General features: G+C 39.8%; 2 protein-coding genes across 2 annotated transcripts in view; one reads left to right on the top strand and one right to left on the bottom strand.

Annotated features, from left to right (window-relative positions):
* LOC127371851 (zinc finger protein 679-like) overlaps nt 1–21,043 on the top strand; it is a 395,275-nt gene that overhangs the window by 158,630 nt on the left and 215,602 nt on the right. The window lies entirely within an intron of this gene.
* Nucleotides 332–21,043, bottom strand: part of LOC127371835 (copine-9-like) — a 150,697-nt gene continuing 129,985 nt past the window's right edge. Inside the window, 5 exon segments of the mRNA XM_051414999.1 lie at nt 332–545; nt 547–651; nt 1,369–1,442; nt 10,097–10,154; nt 11,555–11,657. Of these exon segments, the coding sequence (XP_051270959.1) occupies nt 423–545; nt 547–651; nt 1,369–1,442; nt 10,097–10,154; nt 11,555–11,657 (463 nt within the window). The 3' untranslated portion in view covers nt 332–422.

Genomic DNA, 21,043 nt, shown 5'->3' with positions numbered 1-21,043 from the left:
CTATTACAGCAGACACTCTTATCACTGAGAGCAGGAACAGTACCACAGGTGGGGTGGGCGGAGCCATGGACTGGCAAAAAGGTCCGTAGAGGCTTTTGTCACTTATTTGAAATGTTAGAATTGATGACTGAGGTGTGTTAAACTACATTTGAAGCCTTTGATTTAAATGCAGTCTGTGGGTGAGTGCAGAGTGGTGTGTTGCACCTGCAGAGGGCGTGTGCCATGTTAAAATTCAGATCTTGTTGGGGGGAGGGGGGAATCCTCACCCCCGACACTTTTAAAGGAATGTATTCTCTTCTGGTAGGTGTCCCTTTCAATTTACTTCAAAATCCGGACTTGGTTCCCGTCAACCAACCCTGAAACCATGCAACACGCGTACACACAGAGACACAAACACACACATACTGCTCGCTGCCCTCATTTCAGGCGTGCATGTTGCGTTCCTTGGGGGCAGCAGTGGTGGTTGTGGTGGTTGTGGACATTGAGGGGGAGTCGGAGGTGGCGGGCAGAGGGGGCCGGGGTTCAATCCCTCGACTTTTCATGAAAGGACAGCAGCTGGTCCGGGATCTCCGCAAGGACATCCTTAGCCAGTCGGGCCATGCTCAGGACCTGGTTCCCTGAACGGTCAATGTAGTCCCGGAAAGGTACGAACTGCGTGAGAAAAGCAGGAATTATTTGTGAAATTGTTTACCGAGTGCTTGTTGGTATGCAGTTAGCAACGGCTATTGAAAACAAGTTCAGTATTGCAGTTGAATTCATTTAATTTACTGTTTAATGTTGAGAAGAAAACCACATTTTAAAAGATAAAAGAGCCATAGTCACATCTTTAAGGACCAGTGTGAAGGATTTAGTGGCATCTAGTGTTGTAGTTCCAGATTGCAACTAACTGAACACCGGTCATGTCTAGATTTGACGACCTGGGATTGAGAACGGACTGTGAAGTTTGTAGGAGAAACTATGGCGCCGTAAAACATTTGAAAGGAGCCAGGAGTTTGGTTTGTCCGTTCTTGGCTACTGTAGAAATATTTACAGTTTACAGACAGTTTAAGGTGACCCAGCTGACTTCTGCAGATAAAAACAGCCCCTCCTAAATGTTACACTTGCTAGGTAGCTAGCTAATGTTAGCAAAATGCTAGATAGCAAATTTACATAAGTGGTTAGTTAGCTGGTCAGGTAATGTTTTGTTTACATTAGCTAACTTAATGTGAATATATGTCACATTTATTTTTTAACCATCAAAATGTAGATTAAACATAGATTAGCCTAGCACATAGCATATGTAAGTACAAGAAATCTTCTCTCTATGTTGAAATAGAACAACATCTAAATCTGTGACTCCTGAGGGTTAAAGGTCAGGGTATACGATACCTGGACGATGTCTCTCTCAGCAAAGCGTCCCCTGGATGACACTCTGACCTCATCCCCATCCAGCTCCTCCATAGCTGCAGACAACAAACGCAACATTAAACTGTTAGAAGAGGTATAATCATGGCAAAAAAAGAGGAATCTGTCCGGTGCTGTTGTTTTCATGTTATTTTCCCATGCTGTATGTTAGCAGACAGAGTATGAAGATCAGTCCGTCCACAGTTGGTGTGGATCATTATTATCTTTTCTCTGTTACAAACAAAATCGCAGTTTTTCTCGGCCATTAGTGCAATTCATTATAAATCAACAGCACAAAAACTTTTGCTGTCTGGCTAACTTGACTGACTTCCAGAGTAAACAAAGCTAATTATGTCTCAAAGGACAAATGGGGAAAACTTCAGCCGCTAACAGAACATTTATTTTTTTCTCTTTTACCAATTCTCTAAACAATAACTGAAAAAACTATCCACACTTGAAGACAAGTTCTTTGTGTACTTCTGCAATAACACTGGTAACAAACATGACTATATAATATTGTGTGACAGAGCTGATCTTTGTGCCAATGTTTTTGTTTTACCTTGGATAAGGAGACGAAAGGAGCAGACTTCTTAAATCTATGCAGCCTTTTAAATGTACAATATTTCATTTTCCGCCCGTTGAGGGTCTCTCTCACATCAAAACAGTAACAAAAGACATAGTTTGATAATCATGAAGTAGTGGGATCATGGGAGTTGTCTTGTTTGTTCAACAACCACCATTGCTGATGAAACTATATCTGACAGAACTCAGGCAGAGTTTTCTCCTTGTTCCTACAGTGTGCTGTCTGAATGCTGTCTGTGCAGACTTTGACTCTAGAAGGATGTTTTAACATTCATCTGCTGAAAGTGATTTTTTTTTTTTTTTGAAAATCTGATTTTTAAGGCCTACCAGCATGATTTGTGATTTGACCACAAACAGTTAGGAAGTCAGTCCTGGTCCAGTATGCAACTTGTACAGAGTGATGTAGAAACTTGAAGCCTTGTGTCCAGCAGGTGATCCCCATCGAATAGAAGTGGTAGGGTTTTTTTGATTCTACATCTATATACTGTAAAAACAGGCAGCTAGGGAAGGACGGTAACCAATAGCACTGAATGTGCATTACGTCCCCTGACCATGCAGCTATAGCAGACCTATAGCAGACCTATAGCTGACTCTGCTGGACTGGCAGCTCCTAGTGGACAGGCCGGGACCGGATACAGCATCTGATGCCAATGGAGGCCAGTTCAATGACAGAGAATACAGTACCGAGGTGCTTTTCTTGCCAGGTTTTGCTCCTGTTTTTTTGGCTTTTTATTCCTTTATTTGATAGGACAGGTTTAGATAGGAAAGGGGAGAGACAGAGAGAACACAAGTGCAGACCCAGCTGCCAACAGTCCTCAGGGACTAACAGAAAGTTCAGACTAAAGACAGGTTGGTGGTCTTTCTGTGCCACATCTGTTCTCAGCTGCTGTCTAAGTGGAGGAAGAAACAATAACATATTCTGTAACCTAGCCTCATTAGTGCTTATATAGGCCACAGGAAGGAAGGTAAAGTTCCTGACTGAGTTCTGCATCAGTCTATTTATAGTTTCTTATCAACAAAGCGAGTGATAAACAATCTGTGGCATTCCCAAGAGACATCCTTCTCATATTTATATTTATTTAAAGAGGAAAGGAAGGGATGCTGAGGGAGGGATGCTGATGGAAGACTGGTGAGGCTCCACATGGCACACAGACATGGCAGATGGTGGTCGGGAGCAGCAAGGGAAAAGAGGAGAAGAAGAGGAGGAAGGAATAATTTGACATTCATGTAAAAGACAGTAGATGGTGAAACTGTGGCCAGAGATAGACTGGGACAGGACAGATACAGGAGAGATAGAATATACTGTAAATAAATTCAGGCTGAAGGTGTTAAAGTGGTAGTGAAGGGGGGGTTGGGGGTGCTGGATGAACCCTGGCATGTGAGGGGAGGTCCACAGAGACACCGAACCTGAAACCTCCTGCTGTCCTGAATATCACATGTTAAGTGTGTGGCTGTGTACAGACTTTGCACTGTGCCTACACTCCCAGAGGCATGTGTGGAAATAACACTCAGTGCTCCAACTTCAGGATCTGATGCTCATTTTCATTTGTTTTAAAAATAAAAAAACAGAAAATGAAAAATTAAAATGAAAACCAACCCATTTTGTTCCCCATATTTATAAATGGTCAGGAAACAACTCGTATTCTGATTTTAAAAACAAAAATCAATTGGCTGCAAAGTACACTGACTGTTTTCATTAATGTATAATCACCTGAATATAATAATCATTGTGTTTTGTTACCTTAGAATGAACTGTTTTTATCTACAGGGTCCTGTTCTACGGAGCTGGTTAGCCTAACCTATGCTGAGATATTTCACAATAGGTGTTGGTCAAACTGACCGGCTGAAAAGTTAAGAGATCATCAACAGGTCTGTACAGAATTTCAAGGTCCACCCATCAGTTGTTGAGGTATTTGAGTTTCGACCAAAGTGGTGGACCGACCATCCATCAAGCCATGCTGCTAGCAAAAAAAAATATATTGTTTGTTCACTTGTTTACTCATTTACATTGACTTGAATTGATCTCACAATCTTCAACCACACATTATGGAGAGGAACTGCGATCACATTGTATTTTGGCTACCATCTGTTTTTTGCGTACATCATTGTTCACTGACCCCCTCAGTTCTTGAAGGGTCAGTCTCACAGAAGTCTGCTTGACTTTTCAGAGAACTGGAATGACACTGTGGGATTTTATTGCTCTTGTACATTGTGTTTAATCGGCTTTTTTCACCATGTGTTTCTATGTTTCTGTATCTTCATAATCATGGATAATGCTATTCTCGCCATCACCATCAAAGCATGGTGGCACAGTATCATGAACTTTAGGTCAAAGATTTAAAGAAAAGAAACTTTGCTGAAAGTTTATTTAAAGTATATTTTCTGATATGAAGTTAATGATATTGTGCTGCCATGCTTCAATGGTGACAGTAAGAATAGTAGTATGTTTATTAAGGTGAATTAGTGATGAATCACCCTAAAGCACAAATCATACATCAACAGTAGCCCAACTTAACAGAAATAGAAAAATAAAAATACATGGCAAAAATAGCATATTGTCAATATTTTAGAGACCCCCCAAAACTTTACAAATCAAGTTTTCAGGGGAGCTCATGTCTTATTAAGAGGAGCCCAGCTCCCCCTGGCTCCCCTGTAGTTGTGATTATTAAAAACGTCCAAACACAGCAGTAACATAAATAATTCCATCAAAGAATAAAACTAGGATTGTTCTGTATTTTGCTTATTGTTGACAAATCCCATGAAAAGACCAGAATCAACAATGTGTTAGTCTATGTCTCAGTACTTCCTGACTTCCATGCCTGTGGTTCTCAGCCCCATTCCCACTGATTTCTACGACACCACACAAATATATAGATTCATTTTCTAAAAAACAATTTTTTTTAACAAACTCAAACAAGAGTAAATAGTGCATGTGCTGGGGACTTCTTCCAGCAGTGAATTAATCCACATTTGGTGCTGTAGTGAGTATTTGGGGCAGCAGGACGGTATATGTGGGATTGAGTCAAAATAAACTTGTGAGTGTTCATGGTAATAAAGGTATGGGATCCATTAATTGTGAATGGTTTTGTCCTTTTCATGGGATCTGTGGTTCATCAGCCTTATTATTTATCTTAAGTATTTATCTTAATTAGTATTCTCTTATAATTCACAGTTCCTTTAAAGCTGCAGGTAATTTCTATAAAAAATAACTTTTTGTCATATTTGCAGTAGTACATGAGACAAATAAAATCAGGTTTCTCTGGCTCACAGATTATCTGTCTCATGTACTACTGTCAGAATACAGTGAAATTTTTATAAAAGTTACCTGCTGCAGCTTTAACTTCACATTACCTAATAAAGAAGAAATACCTCAAAAGTAAATGCTAAATCCAGACGAGACAAAAGATGTACTGTTAATGTCAGAATATGGTAATCAAAATTGGTTCATAGGTGTTATTCATTCAGAATAACTGAATCTCTCTGCAGATGCATTCTGTAAAAAAGGTGCATCTTGCTGTTTCTTGATGTTATTCACACGTTTCATACTGTTCATTTCTGTCCCCTCCAGATATGTATTAATACATACATATAATAAGTCTTCTTGGAACAATGTGTGTCTGATATGTTTTTTTTTCTGCTGGACACAAGATGTCTCCTACTTCACTGTAAAGTCCATTCTCAGTGGATGTGCACTGGTGGCTTCAAGTTTCTACATCACACTGTACAAGTTGCATACTGGACCAGGACTGATCAGATTTTCAATGATCACAGATAACCTTTCCACCTTCAGCAGATAAATGTGAAAACATCCTTCTAGAGTCAAACTCTGCACAGACTTCATTCAAACAGCACACTGTGGGAACAAGGAGAAACACTGATTTCTGACTGGAAGGAGAGTTTAAAGTATACCTTATGCTTTACTTGATGTTTTCTGATGTGTAATATTGCTCAGTTGAACTAATTAATCTTCCCAAAGGGATCAACAAAAGTTAATCTTATCTTCTGTTACCTTCAAACATTTCTCGAATGAAAGCAACACACATACAAACACATTCATGGCCCAGTTTTGTTCATTTGAAAACTTTCAAACATATCCTAAAATTTATGTGAAATGTATTTTTAGCAGTGTGGGAAGACAAACAGATGAGTTTGAGGGAACAGAGAGAAAGAGAGAGAGAAGAAAAGATGCAAGAAGGGATGAAACAGTCGAGAACAGAATGGGTTATAATACATTTTGATTTTCAAAAGGCTGATCCCCACACGGCGCTCCCTGTGAGGCTTGGCTCTGACTTGGGGGTGAGTGATGTGTGGAAGTCAACAAGGGAGCAGACCTGGGCAAAAACAGTAGCTGAATACATTTTGAGCATGGAAATCACAAGAGGAGCAGCTGATTTATTCACTTTTTGTGAGCGACGTGTCTGCTTTTGAAGCTTTTCAAGCGTCACAGTGGGGAAATCAGGCACACGTCAAGAAGTTCTGTACGCTGAGTGACAGAGAATGTTTTGCAGGGTCATAATGGTGAGTAAAAGAAGTATCACAGATGATTCACTGAACACAACAGTTAAGCTCTGCTCTTTGATTTCCTTAAGTCTCTCATACTTTGGTGCTGACTGATTAAACTTAAGCGATCCTCTTTCCTCACAGAACTCAGTAATTAAATTGGAGACTGAGGTAAATGATGATGCGTTTACCATCTTGTTCTCTCAGTCTCCACGCTGCTGTCGTGCTCTTTCAGTTCCATCATCTCCTCTCTAATTTCTCTTTCTCTGCCACACACAGTTGTTCACCTTTGACCCCAGCTTTACTGCGCACAGAATAGTGGGTCCCAATGGCTTCAGCTAGAATCATTTTCTGCTTTACCTTTCTTCATCTGGTGATTCAACTCTAATCATTTTGCCAATTAACTTTAAGAAAGTCACTGATGCATTTCAGTAGAACTCGCGGTGAGCTAGCGCATGGATTTTTTAAATTTAGTACAGATCCAACTTTATTATATTCTTTTAGAAAAAGTGCAATGTGACACGAAATGTTGAAGTTGGGTTCAAAGATAAGATAAGATAGACATTATTGATCCCACACTAGAAAAATGTACTCGCTACAGCAGCTCCACATGTAACACAGCACAAGAGATAAGAAAATACACATTCAATACACAAAGAAAAATACAAGATATAATAAGAAAGAAAAAATAGAAAAAGAGTTATATGTACACTATGTACAGCTTTTTTTATACAGATGCAACTGATAAGGAACATTGCCAAGTTGCCATTTACACATAGAGAAACATTAACATTGATAGGAGTCCGTTTGTTGACGTGTCGTGTTGAGGATGACAGTGAGAATAGTAGTATGTCATAGTGGAAGACAAATGACAGACGAAAAGAGCTAGATTGCCTAATTTCACAGCATTACAGTGCAGCGATGTTGGCCCATAGGAGCATAGAGCTGTAAACATGATGTGAAGGAGATGTGAAAGAGGAATGATGTTAAATTTATTTTCATTGCAACTGTAAAATTAAATCAGAATAAACACTGGTTGTTGGTGAAAAAAAAAAGTCCATCCCTGGTTAGGTCTGATGTGTGCAATGTGACAGCAGGAATGAATGATTTTATCATCTCCTGAAACAGTGACCATCTCAAAACTATCGTTAGTCTGCTCTGACATTTACCATCTAAAAATGAAATATCTGGGTCTTTATCTGCTCCATGTTCCACTATGCTCCCCAGCTAGTTGTCACCTCTATCTGCTGTATGGTGCTGAGAAGGTAGTGTAATGTGGGTTTATTGGAGCTTTTTCCCTGAAAACAAATAGTCTGTAATCATGTACACTGAACAGAGCCATTTGACCAGTTTTTCATTTAAAAATATCAGCTTTAAAGGAAAGCTAGGGTTTTGTTGTTTGTATCTTGGCCATGAATTCTATTGAATATGTTTAGAGATCTGGGAACAGACATTGTTGACAATGTTGTCATTACTGACGTAGAGCTGCAACAATTACTCGTCAATCGACAGAAACATAATCAGCAATTATTTTGATAATTAATTAATCATTAAAAATATATATTTTTTCTTATTCAGATCATTTTTGAAACAAAAATCACAGAAAATGCTGCTTTCAGCCACTCAGATATGGAGATTTCCTGCCTTTCTCTGTTTTATATGTCTTTGGGTTTTGGACTGACAAAATGACAATTATCACCTTGGACATTTTTCACTATTTTCTGGAATTTCCGGTACACCCTCGCTTCACCCTCCTTTTCAATACACAAAGGAGAAACTATGGTGGGCGCAAAACGTGACAAAAATGCAGATGCCCCTATCAGTGTTTGGTTTGTCCCTTCCCTTCCCTGTCCTAGATGAAAACAGCTCATTCTAAGGTAATGAAAAAACAATGATTCCTATATTCAGGTGATTATACACTAATGAATAATCACAATGATTGTGACAATAGATCTTCCTAAATGTTACACACTGGACCTTTAACGTAAAATAATCGTCAGATGAATTTATAAAAAAATAATCAGTTACTGATGATCAGTATTATGAAAACCCATGTTGTAACAAACTATTCGTCAACACTGAACTGTGAGAGAAAAAAACTGCCAATTTAATTAAAGACGTGCTGTTATTGGCTGGTGGTTAATTACATATCAAGCTTGTGGAAATGTTGAAAAGAGGAAATTTCTCTACATGTTCTCTACTCAGTTGGAAAGACACTGCCTTTGGCTTTTGGGAAATAGAAAAATAAAATCAATTACACAGTGTATATCTGCCAGGACTCTTGCAGTGGAAAATCAACACATTTTGGCAAACGTCTAATTACCATCTCCCTCATCAGACAAAGAGGAAAACTACAGACTACAGACACAGCTCAGAGCCGGTGAGACAAACTTCTTAAGTGTATACAACAGCCCATCATGACACTTCAAATCTCCTGTGTGAGATAAATCTGTTTCATTGCAAAATGAATGAATTTAAAATGAAAGCGGAATCATTAAAACCCATCGTGTGACAATCAGCATTCTTTTTACATTTCTCTCCCACAGACAACATTCAGTGGAGGAAACCTGAGGGGCAACATCTCTGTTTGAGCATTGTGTCCCCATCAGATGGGATTTCCAACACGTCATCCTTTATCCGAGTACAGCAGCAGGTTATTCACTTTAGATAACTAACAGTACTTCTGATTAGTGTGAAAGAGGGCAGGTTAAACCATTTGTTCTCTATAAAGCTAAACAAGAGGAAGCCAGACTCTCACATTTCCATGGAAACAGATTTTGTAAATAGGTCTAGGTATCTGATAGACAGTGTGTGCACATGTGAAAAGCAGATGTTGTCCACCAATGATACATTTTTGGTAAATCAAAAAATAGTTTAATGGTTTGTTTTAAACAGATTTATTTCCTTAGATTTAGTGCTCATTCCTATTGGTTATGATAACACTGTAGTCACCAACACTGCTACAACAATGTCCAACAGGGATTTTTTTGTACATAGCGATAACATGCATTTTCTTCAGGAAATGTTCCTCTATAATGCCATGATAAAAGAATTTCAGTAGTATCCTTTAAGAACACATTGGTATCAGTATTTCCTCTGAATGGAAATATAGCACAGTCTATTCCTGTCTGAAAGCACCATTTAAGGGATTTCTTCAGGAGCACCAAATTATTAATTCCCTGGGGTCATTTTATTCTCATCTGGACTTTTCATGCATGTATTATCTATTCAGTCTTAACCTGTTGGGTTTTACCAGTGAGATGTTTTTTGCTGTTTTGCAGTACTGACATTTCCTGTCCGTGGCTTACCACAGTCCCCTGGTAAATTATTGAACAGTGTGGATGGCTGGCTGATATCACAGGCATGTAAGCAAGGGTGGGTGAGGGGGATAGGATTTACATGCTGTGGAAACTTTGAGAGGCATTTAACGGGATTACATTTGCATATATACTGTATGTATGTATGTATTATTCTAACAATGCATCAAACAAAATGGCTCCTTGATTGTTTTGGCTACACAGATGATGAAAACTCCAAACTGACCCACACATACACACACACACACACACACACACACACACACACACACACACACACACACACACACACATATACACAAACACTCACTTACCATCAAACTCAGCAGGGCCCACTCCCACTATGATGATAGACATGGGCAGGGAGGCTGCCTGTGGCGAAAACACAGGAGGGGTGTGAGCCAGAATACTGTTCCCCCACTCTAATATACACATAATAAGCTTGAATGTACAGTATATACACATTCCTGAATATACTTGGCTGCAATCAGAATAAAATGCTTTTTAACTATATTTACATCTTTGAGATCCTAACAGTCCAGACTGCCCTGGTTGGCTGTTTACTGTTGTTCTGATCATAGTCTGTTGTTCTGCTTTTGTTGTTCTTTCATGAGTGGGCGAGGCCAATTGACTGAATGAAGCATGCCATACCCAGACCAGCTCTTACATGTGGACTCGGGTACGGTTAAGGTTATGGATATTGATTAATGCAGCTTTAAGTTTCTGTAGGTGGCACTCTACTTGTTTGCTCTCTCTTTGCTATGACTGCTAAAAGCCACTTTGTCACTTTGCTAATCAAATTGGAAATATGGCCTTGAAGCAATAGAAAGTAAAATGTATTATCCTCTCTCTAAATGTGTTAGCAGGTACTGCAGAAGTAAACTGCTTCTCAATCAAAATACTGTCCCTTAATTAAATGTCATAAGCCTGTTTCATGCAAAATACCCCTCATACCTTTGTTTTTCCTCAAGAACTCCACCTCTCCCTAGTCTCTAGTGTTAATCCTTTTCTTTCTGGGGACCACCACAGCACAGGACGGGATCTGTTAAATCCCCTCCTACGGAGTCCTGTCATTTCTTTATAATACCGACTAACCAATAATGACTTTTATAAATAAAAATATTTACATTTTTGACTAAGGGGCAACTTGAGACAGTGTATATTAATGATCAAGGATAACCATGATTGTTTTTTGCATAAAAATGTTGCCAAGTGCAGCTTTGTTACTGTCTCTGATATTCTGTTCTTTCCTTTTCAGTTATGTTCAGCTTCCCTGACTGGCAGACGTGGATCTAGAGGGGTGGCAGAGAAATGCCTGGCTACCCCAGCTGTGACATTAGTTTGGTGTCAGATTTAACACATAAATTAATAATAAAAATAATATTGAAAATGGAAATTAATGTAATGAACATTTTAGACTACATGGAAATAAAACAATGCATTACTTTCTAATACCACCTTTAGATATTTCTATTCAGTGTTTTACCAAATTGCCACAATAATGTTTTTTGGGTTCAAATATCTTAATTTGGCGACTTTTCCAAGCAAATATTGATATGTGATTGTTAATTATTTATGTGATTAAATCAGCAGATATTTCTGTCACCCCATGATTATTTCTCTAGATCTGCCCCTGCTGACTGGATGTTATTAAGAGTTTAGGAAAGATAGATTGCAACTTAGGTCTGTGTGGAACTCATCCATGTCTTATGTGTTGTCCCCACACACCGTTTTGTGTGCAGTGTGCAGGGTGCAGTGTTGTGTGTACTCACATTGACCACAGACTCTTTGGTCTGAGCCATGTCTGAGATGACACCGTCTGTGATCATCAGCAGCACGAAGTACTGGGAGCCATCGGTCACTTCTGCAGCACACCTAGCATCATAACACACACACACACACACAAACACACACAAACACACACACACACACACACACACACACACACACACACACACACAACACACACACACACACACACACACAGAAGTTAGGTGATCTGATCTGTGTGTGTCTGTCTGTGACAGTAGTTCAGAGTAACAACACACTTCTGATGTGGTGGCGAAGACAGCGGAATGATTTTTGCTTATTTGTTTAATGCATTTCACTCCCTGACTTTGAACTCCAGTGCTCTGTTTCAGAAAGCAGGATTACTTTGAAAACTCTGAGTTTGTTAACCCTGACATGAGGGAAAGACAGGTTACTCAAAGGAGCGGGTTTTGTCTCACTCACTCTAACAGAGCCAAACAATTTTATTTCCTCTTCAAAACTGCAGAGTTTGAAAAGAAAATGCTTAAAAAGGCTGTGTATAGTCTGAATGCAATTTAACAGCATGTCACTGACTACATCAGCTTAACTGAAGCCACGAATGCTGTTGCGTAGGATAAGGGTAAATGGGAGCAACCCATCCGGGTACTTTGGTCTTGTGTCAAGGCCCACCCCCTTTTGGGTAAAAGCAGCCACTCTAATTTGACTGTCGGTAACTGTGAATTCTTTGCCAATTTAATAGCATAAAATAAGAATAGTGTTGATGCTGTTAGCAGCTTCAGTCAACCGATTCATAAGTTTAGAATTGGACCATTGACTGGATCATGGTACATTTAGATCCATCCAGGGTTCTGCGTAACGATGTAGTCGCATCTATAATGTTAAAACCGTTAAATCTATATTATATACTATAAATATATATACACCCCTACATATGAGCTTTTAAATAGAGTGATGCTCTGTAGGTAAGTGCATAATAAGATATAATATTTATATAATATGATGGTTCTCTGCAGGTTGTTCAGTATGGGGATTTACAGCAAATGTTGAGTCCTTCCCTACCTGCACAGGCTCATAAAGTCCATAAAACAGTGTTGTATAATAGAGTATTTTTGTTCTACGTGTGTGTGTGTGTGTGTGTGTGTGTGTGTGTGTGTGTGTGTGTGCGTGCGTGCGTGTGTGGTGCAGGTAATGCGAGGATCCCAGCAGGGAGGAGGAAGACCTGCTGTCTGACTCACTGTTTGATTGGCTCACACTCTCAGTCTGGCCTGAGGCTGAGAGCCGGCAAAATGGCAACTGTCTCTCTCTCTGCCTGCCTTCCTGTCTGCTGGATTCCTCTCTGTCTGTCCTCCTGCCTGTCTCAACATCCATCCTGCCGCTTTCTCCATTTTCCTTTCTCATCACACATCTTCCATCCCCCCAGCTCACTCTGTGACTCTGCAGGATAATGGGGATGTATATCGACAGGAGCAGGGGAACAAATTGAACTGTTCCCTCTAAAACTAAAGTCTGCTAGAACTGCAGTCATCTTCCCCGTCACTTCAATGATCCTTTAACAGCCATTGCCTTTTCCTGTTCATACACATGGATAGCGATAAAATCCATGTCACCTGCTTTTATATGCTAAGTCCAATTAAAACTTCTCCATGTAGATGTTCCATGGTTGTAAATGCTTCTGTTGTAAATGCCGCTGGGACAGGAATATTCAGCACTCAATTACAGCATCAGTATAACAATAAATGGACGTGTGATCCGTGAAAAAATTAAAAAGCTTTTTGGTCTAGCTTTACTGGAGACAAAGCACAAATGTGTGACTTCTTTGACGCTTCAAACTAACAAAAACAACTGGATAACATCAACAGTGTTAGAACGTCAGAATAATGCTTTGACAGAGGAGGGAGATGGCGGGGTCACTGTTAATGTTAGGCTACCTTAAATAAAGGGGCATTCCATTTGAACCGGGAAGTTCCCAGCTCCCAGAATTCAGGTTTCCAACTAGGAAAGTCGGAAGAACCTAACCAACCCTAACCTCAAAATCCAAGATGGCTGCTCTGTGCGTCAGCTAAGTGAAAGCTGTAATATACTGTTTATTAGCACTTCTGTCTTTTGTGTCTTATTAAATCAGTCTGTAGATGTCTTTGTATGAGCAAAATACATCATAACATGTGTTGTTATCAATTAGTATTGCTAACAGTCACTCCATTAACTTTCAGTGTTATGCAGATGATACGCAGTTATATCTATCAATCAAGCCCGATGAAATTAATCAATTATCTAAATTACATATTGTCTTAAGGACATAAAATCCTGGATGAGCTGCAATTTTCTGATGTTAAACTCAGAAAAAAACGAATTTCTTGTACTTGGCCCCAAAAACCTTAGAGACTCACTGTCTAAAGATATAGTTACTCTAGATGGCATTACCTTGGCCTCTAGCACCACTGTCAGGAATCTTGGAGTTATCTTTGATCAGGATTTGTCATTTAACTCCCACATAAAGCAAACCTCTAGGACCGCCTTCTTTCATTTATGTAATATTACAAAAATTAGACACATCCTATCACAGACAGATGCAGACAAACTAATCCATGCATTTGTTACTTCAATGCTGGATTACTGCAACTCTTTATTATCAGGTTGCCCCAATAAGTCCATTAAAACGCTCCAATTAATTCAGAACGCTGCAGCACGAGTACTGACAGGAACTAGAAAAAGAGATCACATCTCTCCTGTACTAGCTTCTCTGCATTGGCTCCCTGTAAAATGTAGAATAGAATTTAAAATTCTCCTCCTCACCTATAAAGCTCTTCATCGCCCCTTCATATCTTAAAGAGCTCATAGTACCCTATTACCCCAATAGAACACTACGTTCTCTGAATGCTGGGCTACTTGTGGTTCCTATAGTCTCTAAAAGTAGAACAGGAGCCAGAGCCTTCAGTTACCAAGCTCCTCTCCTGTGGAACCAGCTCCCAGTTTTGGTTCGGGAGGCAGACACCCTCTCCACATTCAAGAGTAGGCTTAAGACATTCCTCTTTGATAAAGCTTATAGTTAGGGCTGGATCAGGTGAGTCCTGAACCATCCCTTAGTTATGCTGCTATAGGCCTAGACCAGGGGTGTCAAACGATCCGTGAAAGGGCCGGTGGGGCTGCAGGTTTCATTCCAACCATGCAGCAGCACACCTGACTTGGTTCATTCAATTAACTGAACTGTCTTCACAGTCAAAATCTTGCAGCCACACCCACGCTTTAATCAAGGGTGGCTGTTTCTGTTCCAATCAAGCAAGAGGACACCTGAAATGACTGTGTGAAGACAGTTCAGTTGATTGAATGAACCAAGTCAGGTGTGCTGCTGCATGGTTGGAATGAAAACCTGCAGCCACACCGGCCCTTTCATGGATCAGTTTGACACCCCTGGCCTAGACTATCGGGGGATTTCCCATGGTGCACTGAGCTCCTCTCTTCCTCTCTCTTTCTGCACTCATTCATGTTCCATTAATGCATGTTACTAACTTCACTTCTTCCCCGGAGTTCTTGTGCTTTCTTGTCTCACAGGTTCTTATCGATCCTGGTGGAGCCTCCTGCCATGGTCCTGCTAGATTGCCATTGCCAATACTGTTGTTGCTGTGCACCTGTCTGTCTGTCTGTCTGTCTGTCTGTCTGTCTGTCTCTCTCTCTCTCTCTCTCTCTCTCTCTCTCTCTCTCTCACCCCAACTGGTCGAGACAGACGACCACCCACCTAGAGCCGGAAGGATCTGTCCTAGGTTTCTGCCTTTTAACAGGCAGTTTTTCCTTGCCCTTGTCTCCAAGGTCTTGCTCATGGTGGTACTGTTGGGTCTCTGTAAATAATGTTATAAAGAGTTCGGTCTAGACCTGCTCTATTTGAAAAGTGTCCTGAGATAACTTCTGTTATGAATTGGCTATACAAATAAAATTGAATTGAATTGAATTGAACAGTGGCTAATGGCTAACCTAGCTAAAGCTTGGTTTTCCAACCTGTTGTACTGGAACGTGGTCAACTTGGGTGTGATGTCATTCCCAGCTCGACTTCAGAGGTAAATGAAACGCACCATAACTAATGCTGAACAATGCTAATGCTACCTGTAAATTGACGCTGACGAATGCTAATGCTAGCTTGACACAACCTGATGAAATTTAAAGTGAAGAAGAAAATGGGTAAAAACAGGAGTGCAACTGAAACCTATTGTGGCCCATGAGGTCCTAGATATTTTCAGCATAAAAACATCTAGATTTATAATTACTGCTGATGGGGTCTAAATGTAGCAGAGGTTTTCAAGGGCCCCAAAAAGCATACCAGATCTCAAACAGAGTTGTAAAAAAAAGAACCTAAAGGTTAATGAATACATTTTCAAAAGACACCTAATCCAAAAGCAGGAGCAGCAACCTAAATTAAACTTCCCATATACTGAGTCCTTGGTGGTATAGTTGACTCTGCTCTCTAAAAAATATGCTTAATATCTTACAAATACAGCCAAATTCAGGGATTTAATGCATTCAATTTTTAATTAATTGAACCAACAATTTTTTATTTTTTTTTTTTAAGTTACATGGACTTAAATAATATATTTACAGGCTACATATTTTACATTTGTTTCCATCCAATGCATTTTTTTTTTTACTAATTAGTTAGACATAATTCTAGTTTGTCAACTGGTTCCACACAAATATTAACATATTAAACATATTTTTGTAATTTCCTTTATTCACCAATACGGAACAGATTTAGTTAACATTTTGGTGCACTTTTGGTGAAAATAAATCAATACAGCAACATTTCAAGTGTTTCGATGACAGATAGAAAATTAATCGCCTACTACTTACATGAATCAATCGTTTTGAGTAATTTTTAAATAAGAAAAAAAATACTAAATTCTTCAAATATGAATATAAAGGGTGCGGTAAGCATTTCTGCCAAAGCACTTTTGTTTTTTACAACATTCTCTAATGCATCATAGCGTGCAGCTGCCAGACGCAGGTGTGTGTAGCTGAATCAAAACACAGCTATATGCGATGTTCCCAGAGGGGCTTCTACATGTTCTGTACGGTAAGTTATAAAGACCTCACTGCAGAACCAACACTAACTGTTGGAGAGAAGCAGCATATTTTTTTATTGGCTGTGATAATATGATCCTTGTTCCAATAAGTTACTGCAGATGGCAAGAGTAGCTACATGTGGCCGTGTATATTTATGTACATATGGATTACACCATGCATCTTCCTCCTTCCCCTCTCTCCTCGTCTGTATCACTACTCTAAACCTCCCACGTGGATGACAACTGCAAAGAAGAGGTGGATGAAGAGGAGGAGGAGCAGTAACAGGAAGTGCTGGGCCAAGAGGAGGAAGAAGAGACAGATTGGGAGAAAAGGAAGAAGAGGAAGAACCAGAGAAAGCAAGGAGAGCAGATGAGAGACATGAAGAAAAGTGGGGATGAGAAAGACCTCATTGTCTTTGTGGAGGAGGATGAAGAGGTGTAGGGGGAAGAGCAAGTCAGAGTAAGTGGTTAAGGTATGGACGGAGGAGGATGTAAAGAAAATTGAGAAAAAGGGGACTGAGGAAGTGGTTGTGCATCACAAAGCAAAAAGAATCTGGAGAAAAACAAAAGAAGAATGATGGAAAAAAAGTGTGAGAACATAGAGCGAGGAAAGAAAGTTTCATGTTCTCTCTCTGAATGGAGTTTTTGAAGCTCTTGATCCAACAGCAGAACGACACAGCACTGCTACACTCTATTTGATTATGCAACCACAATCACACTTCACTGGGACAGGATATTATTGCTTCATATGGCTGCTAAAAATACAATAGCAGGTAATAACCAGCCAAAATCCATTAAAAACTTAACACCGGCTGCACTCCAAAAAAAAAGTTTTATTGGTGAAATTGTATTTTAAAAAGAGCTTGTAGGATGATCTGCTGCAGGGTTCTGCAGGAAGACAAGGTTTATTAACTCACTCATACCTATTTATGATATTTGAAGCTCTTACATTTTGGGTGCAGGGTAGTTCATAAAACAATAATCTTAAAATAATAAAGTGAACCAAGCATAAGGTTAAAAAATACTACATGGAACAACTGCATAAGGAATTAAATGTGCGATACAAAGAATGAATCACAAAAATAAAATGCAAAGGAGCCACAGGCAACTTCTGAATGGGGGACAAGACTGGGGGCAGTTTGAAAGAAGGGAGGCACATTTGTCAAATGAGTACAAATGTATCATGATTGATATTCAAAGCTCTAATCCTTGGTAATAACTAAACATTATTAATACAGTAGTTACTTTGTTTATTCAGTGTAATTAATAAATGCTAAATGTACAACTTTAAAAATTCTAATAAATATGAATTAGTAGCTGCTCTTTGTAACTCCAAATGGCCTACAACTTTAGACAAATTATGAGAATTATGAGCAATTTGACTTTAATGAAGGACAAGATTTGAGTGACACAATGTGAGGTCATATTTATTTGCAATTTAAGGTGCAATTTCGGATGAAAAAATGGACTTGGTGTGCAATGGCCTTGAGTGTTGGTTTCCTTTGTGATTTTCTTACCTCAACGATTAATTGTTTTCCATGACCATCTTAGCTTCAACTGAGTAGTTTTAGTTGCCTAAACCTAAAAGGTAATTTGGACTTCCAATGTTATTCATTATTTGTGTTGGTTTGGTCAGCATACCTAGAAAAAAATAAGTCAGATGTAGCCAGTGACAAGAGAGGTCAGACGGTCACACAGGTTTTAAAGCAGCAAAAATCTGAAATTAAGAATTCAAAGAGGAGTCTAAGCCCCCAGCACTGGGGGTTGCCATACTTTACAGGGTATCATTAACCTTTAGGATGACACTGAGGAGCTTTGTGTGGAGCACCCTGAATACTTTTATACCTCTGTCCTCCCCACAAAACACTGGAATTGAATACAGCTTCATGCTGGGAGCACCAGTGTTTGTGATGATTTGTGCTGGCAGGGGTCAAGGAGAAGTTGCTGAGCTGTACATCTATTAACGGGAGCTCAAGTCCTACGTGTCACAAAAGTCTTGAGACAGTTCAAACTCTAACTCCTAACTCCTGTGAAGGACACTGTAAAAGTATTGTTGATGTATTTCCTCGTTTGGCTTTGAGTGCATTTCCTTCTTCATAAAAGATTTGCTAAGCAGATTTTTAATTCAACTTAATTCATTGCTGTCAGTCTTTTTCTTCCCAGTCTTTGTAGGTACACAGCTGCATTTCTTGGTTGTTTTACTGCCACCTGTACATCAGTGTAGCGAGAAACCAGTGGTAGGACTGTGAATCACATCACCTGTTCTCTTGACTTGTTTGTTAGACCCATTGACGGTATATATTAGTGGTCCGGGTCTGTGAAGAGAAGCCAATGCAGAAGTGTTGAATTCTTTCTAATGGCCAGCAGGGGGCAGCTCTACTGACTCCAATGGTCCCAACTATGGTCCCATTTATTAGAGTATAATCTATCTATCTATCTATCTATCTATCTATCTATCTATCTATCTATCTATCTATCTATCTATCTATCTATCTATCTATCTATCTATCTATAAAGCAAGGAATCTCTGTCTGTGTGTGTGTGTGTGTGTGTGTGTGTGTGTGTGTGTGTGTGGCTCAAATATCTATGCAGATCAGGATCAGACTGACCTGAGAGTTTCAACATGGCTGCTGTGTGGTTTAAGGGTGTGCAACGTTGGCTTTGTTTGGACTACAAAGATACAGTTAATAAATTATTTTCATAAATTATTTAGAATTCCGCTAGCATTACCATAGCCACCATAGCCACGTGCGCACCAGAGCCAATCACTGCAGAGCCCTAATGTGTAGTGATTGAGATCCTGACCCACCAAACATCCTGGAAAGTGACGAAGTTACGTTTTTCACTCTAAATTACATAATTATACATAATCACCAGCAGTAAACTGGACGCTGTCTGACTCCCTCACTCGCAAGACGGAGAATGCTTTCCAGTGGAAAGTAAACTGATGTCTTGGTTGCGGTGATTTTTGATCGCATACACGCTGTGAGTTTTTCGCCGGTGACAGACGCTGTTTTTCGGGCAGAAATGTAACGGAAGAGTCAGTAGGACAGGCGGGAGGACAAACAGGAGGACAGATGCTTCTCTACATACAGCTGTGGTATTTTTTTTCCTCATGTAAGTTGCCATAGACAGTTACAGTTACTACGTTACTGTTGTTTGGTCCTGTAACGTTGCTTTGTGGGACATTTCTCTTTATTAAGTTGAGTGAGAGACCCGTGCAGTTATCAGACTGTCTGACCAACACGCCCTCACTCCGCGCCGTCGCCCTTACTGCCATTGCTCTCTGTCTCTCTCTCTCTCTCTCTCTCTCTCTCTCTCTCTCTCTCTCTCCGATGTATGCTAGCCTATATTACAGGGCTAAATAATATGTCCTGCCCAGTTCATTTACTAGGCTATGCTACAAGTTAGTCTGTTTATGCTGCCAGGTTTCATCCCATTTCAGATGTAGTTCACTTTCCTCTTTCAGAATGTATATGCGCTGACCATGAGGTGTGGTACTTTCACATTAGTGGAATGGGGTTCATCTCCCTACAGTGTCCTTGCTAAAAGACAAATTATATTAAAACACAATAGTTATCAATCTACACATTTCACAACAAACCTAAATGTCCCTGACGTCCCACCTTCAAACACAACCTCATTTGGCCATCCATGAAAAAGCCACTTAAAGGAGCATTTCACCCGTGGAAACATTAATATTTATTGAAAGTGGGTTATTTATGTAGTCGAAATGTAACATACATTTTGATTTTGGTGCCTATTTGACCGAGAAAAGACAGAAAGTGACTTTAGGGCACATTTGTATTAAAGACAACAACTCCCACAATGCACAGCTCCGCAAGCCGCTCCCACTAACACTACCAAGGACTACAACAACGTGAATGTGAACCATTTATTTACAGAAATATATCAACAACAACAAAAATAAATATGTTAACAATGACAGTTATCCGCCTCCGCTTATCTTCCAAACAAGATGGCGGTTAGATTTTTTAGTTTCTGCAGGTGAAGTCCCACCCACTGATCTGTAATAGGTCTGTAGCGTGAGAAAAAAAATATGCAGAAGTAGTGTTTGTAGTCTCACCCCCTCTACAGAGATATGAGACTTCCTGCTTCCAGTGACGCAAAATGACGATTTTTACATCACTGGAAGCAGGAAGTGCAACACTAAAATCCTTATTTCTCCCCTCTCAGGGGAAGTGAGGGAATGATGCACGACCATTCAAAAATATGACTGGGGTTCTAATGATACAAAGCTTAATGCAAATGGGTGAAGTGTCCCTTTAACCTCCCATTTTCTATAGCAATACATACTTCCTATGGGCACTGCACTAGTAGTGCATAAAGCAGGGTATGCTTAAGGGCGGGGCTACCTTGTGATTGACAGGTCATTCCGTCCAGCTCAACGCACCAAACTCAGATCAAACTGTCAAACTAGGC

The sequence above is a fragment of the Dicentrarchus labrax genome, unplaced genomic scaffold (genome assembly GCF_905237075.1).
Source record: "Dicentrarchus labrax unplaced genomic scaffold, dlabrax2021, whole genome shotgun sequence".
Classification (NCBI taxonomy): domain Eukaryota; kingdom Metazoa; phylum Chordata; class Actinopteri; family Moronidae; genus Dicentrarchus; species Dicentrarchus labrax.
The sequence above is the reverse complement of the archived record's forward strand: the minus strand, read 5'-3'. Positions and strand labels throughout refer to the sequence as shown.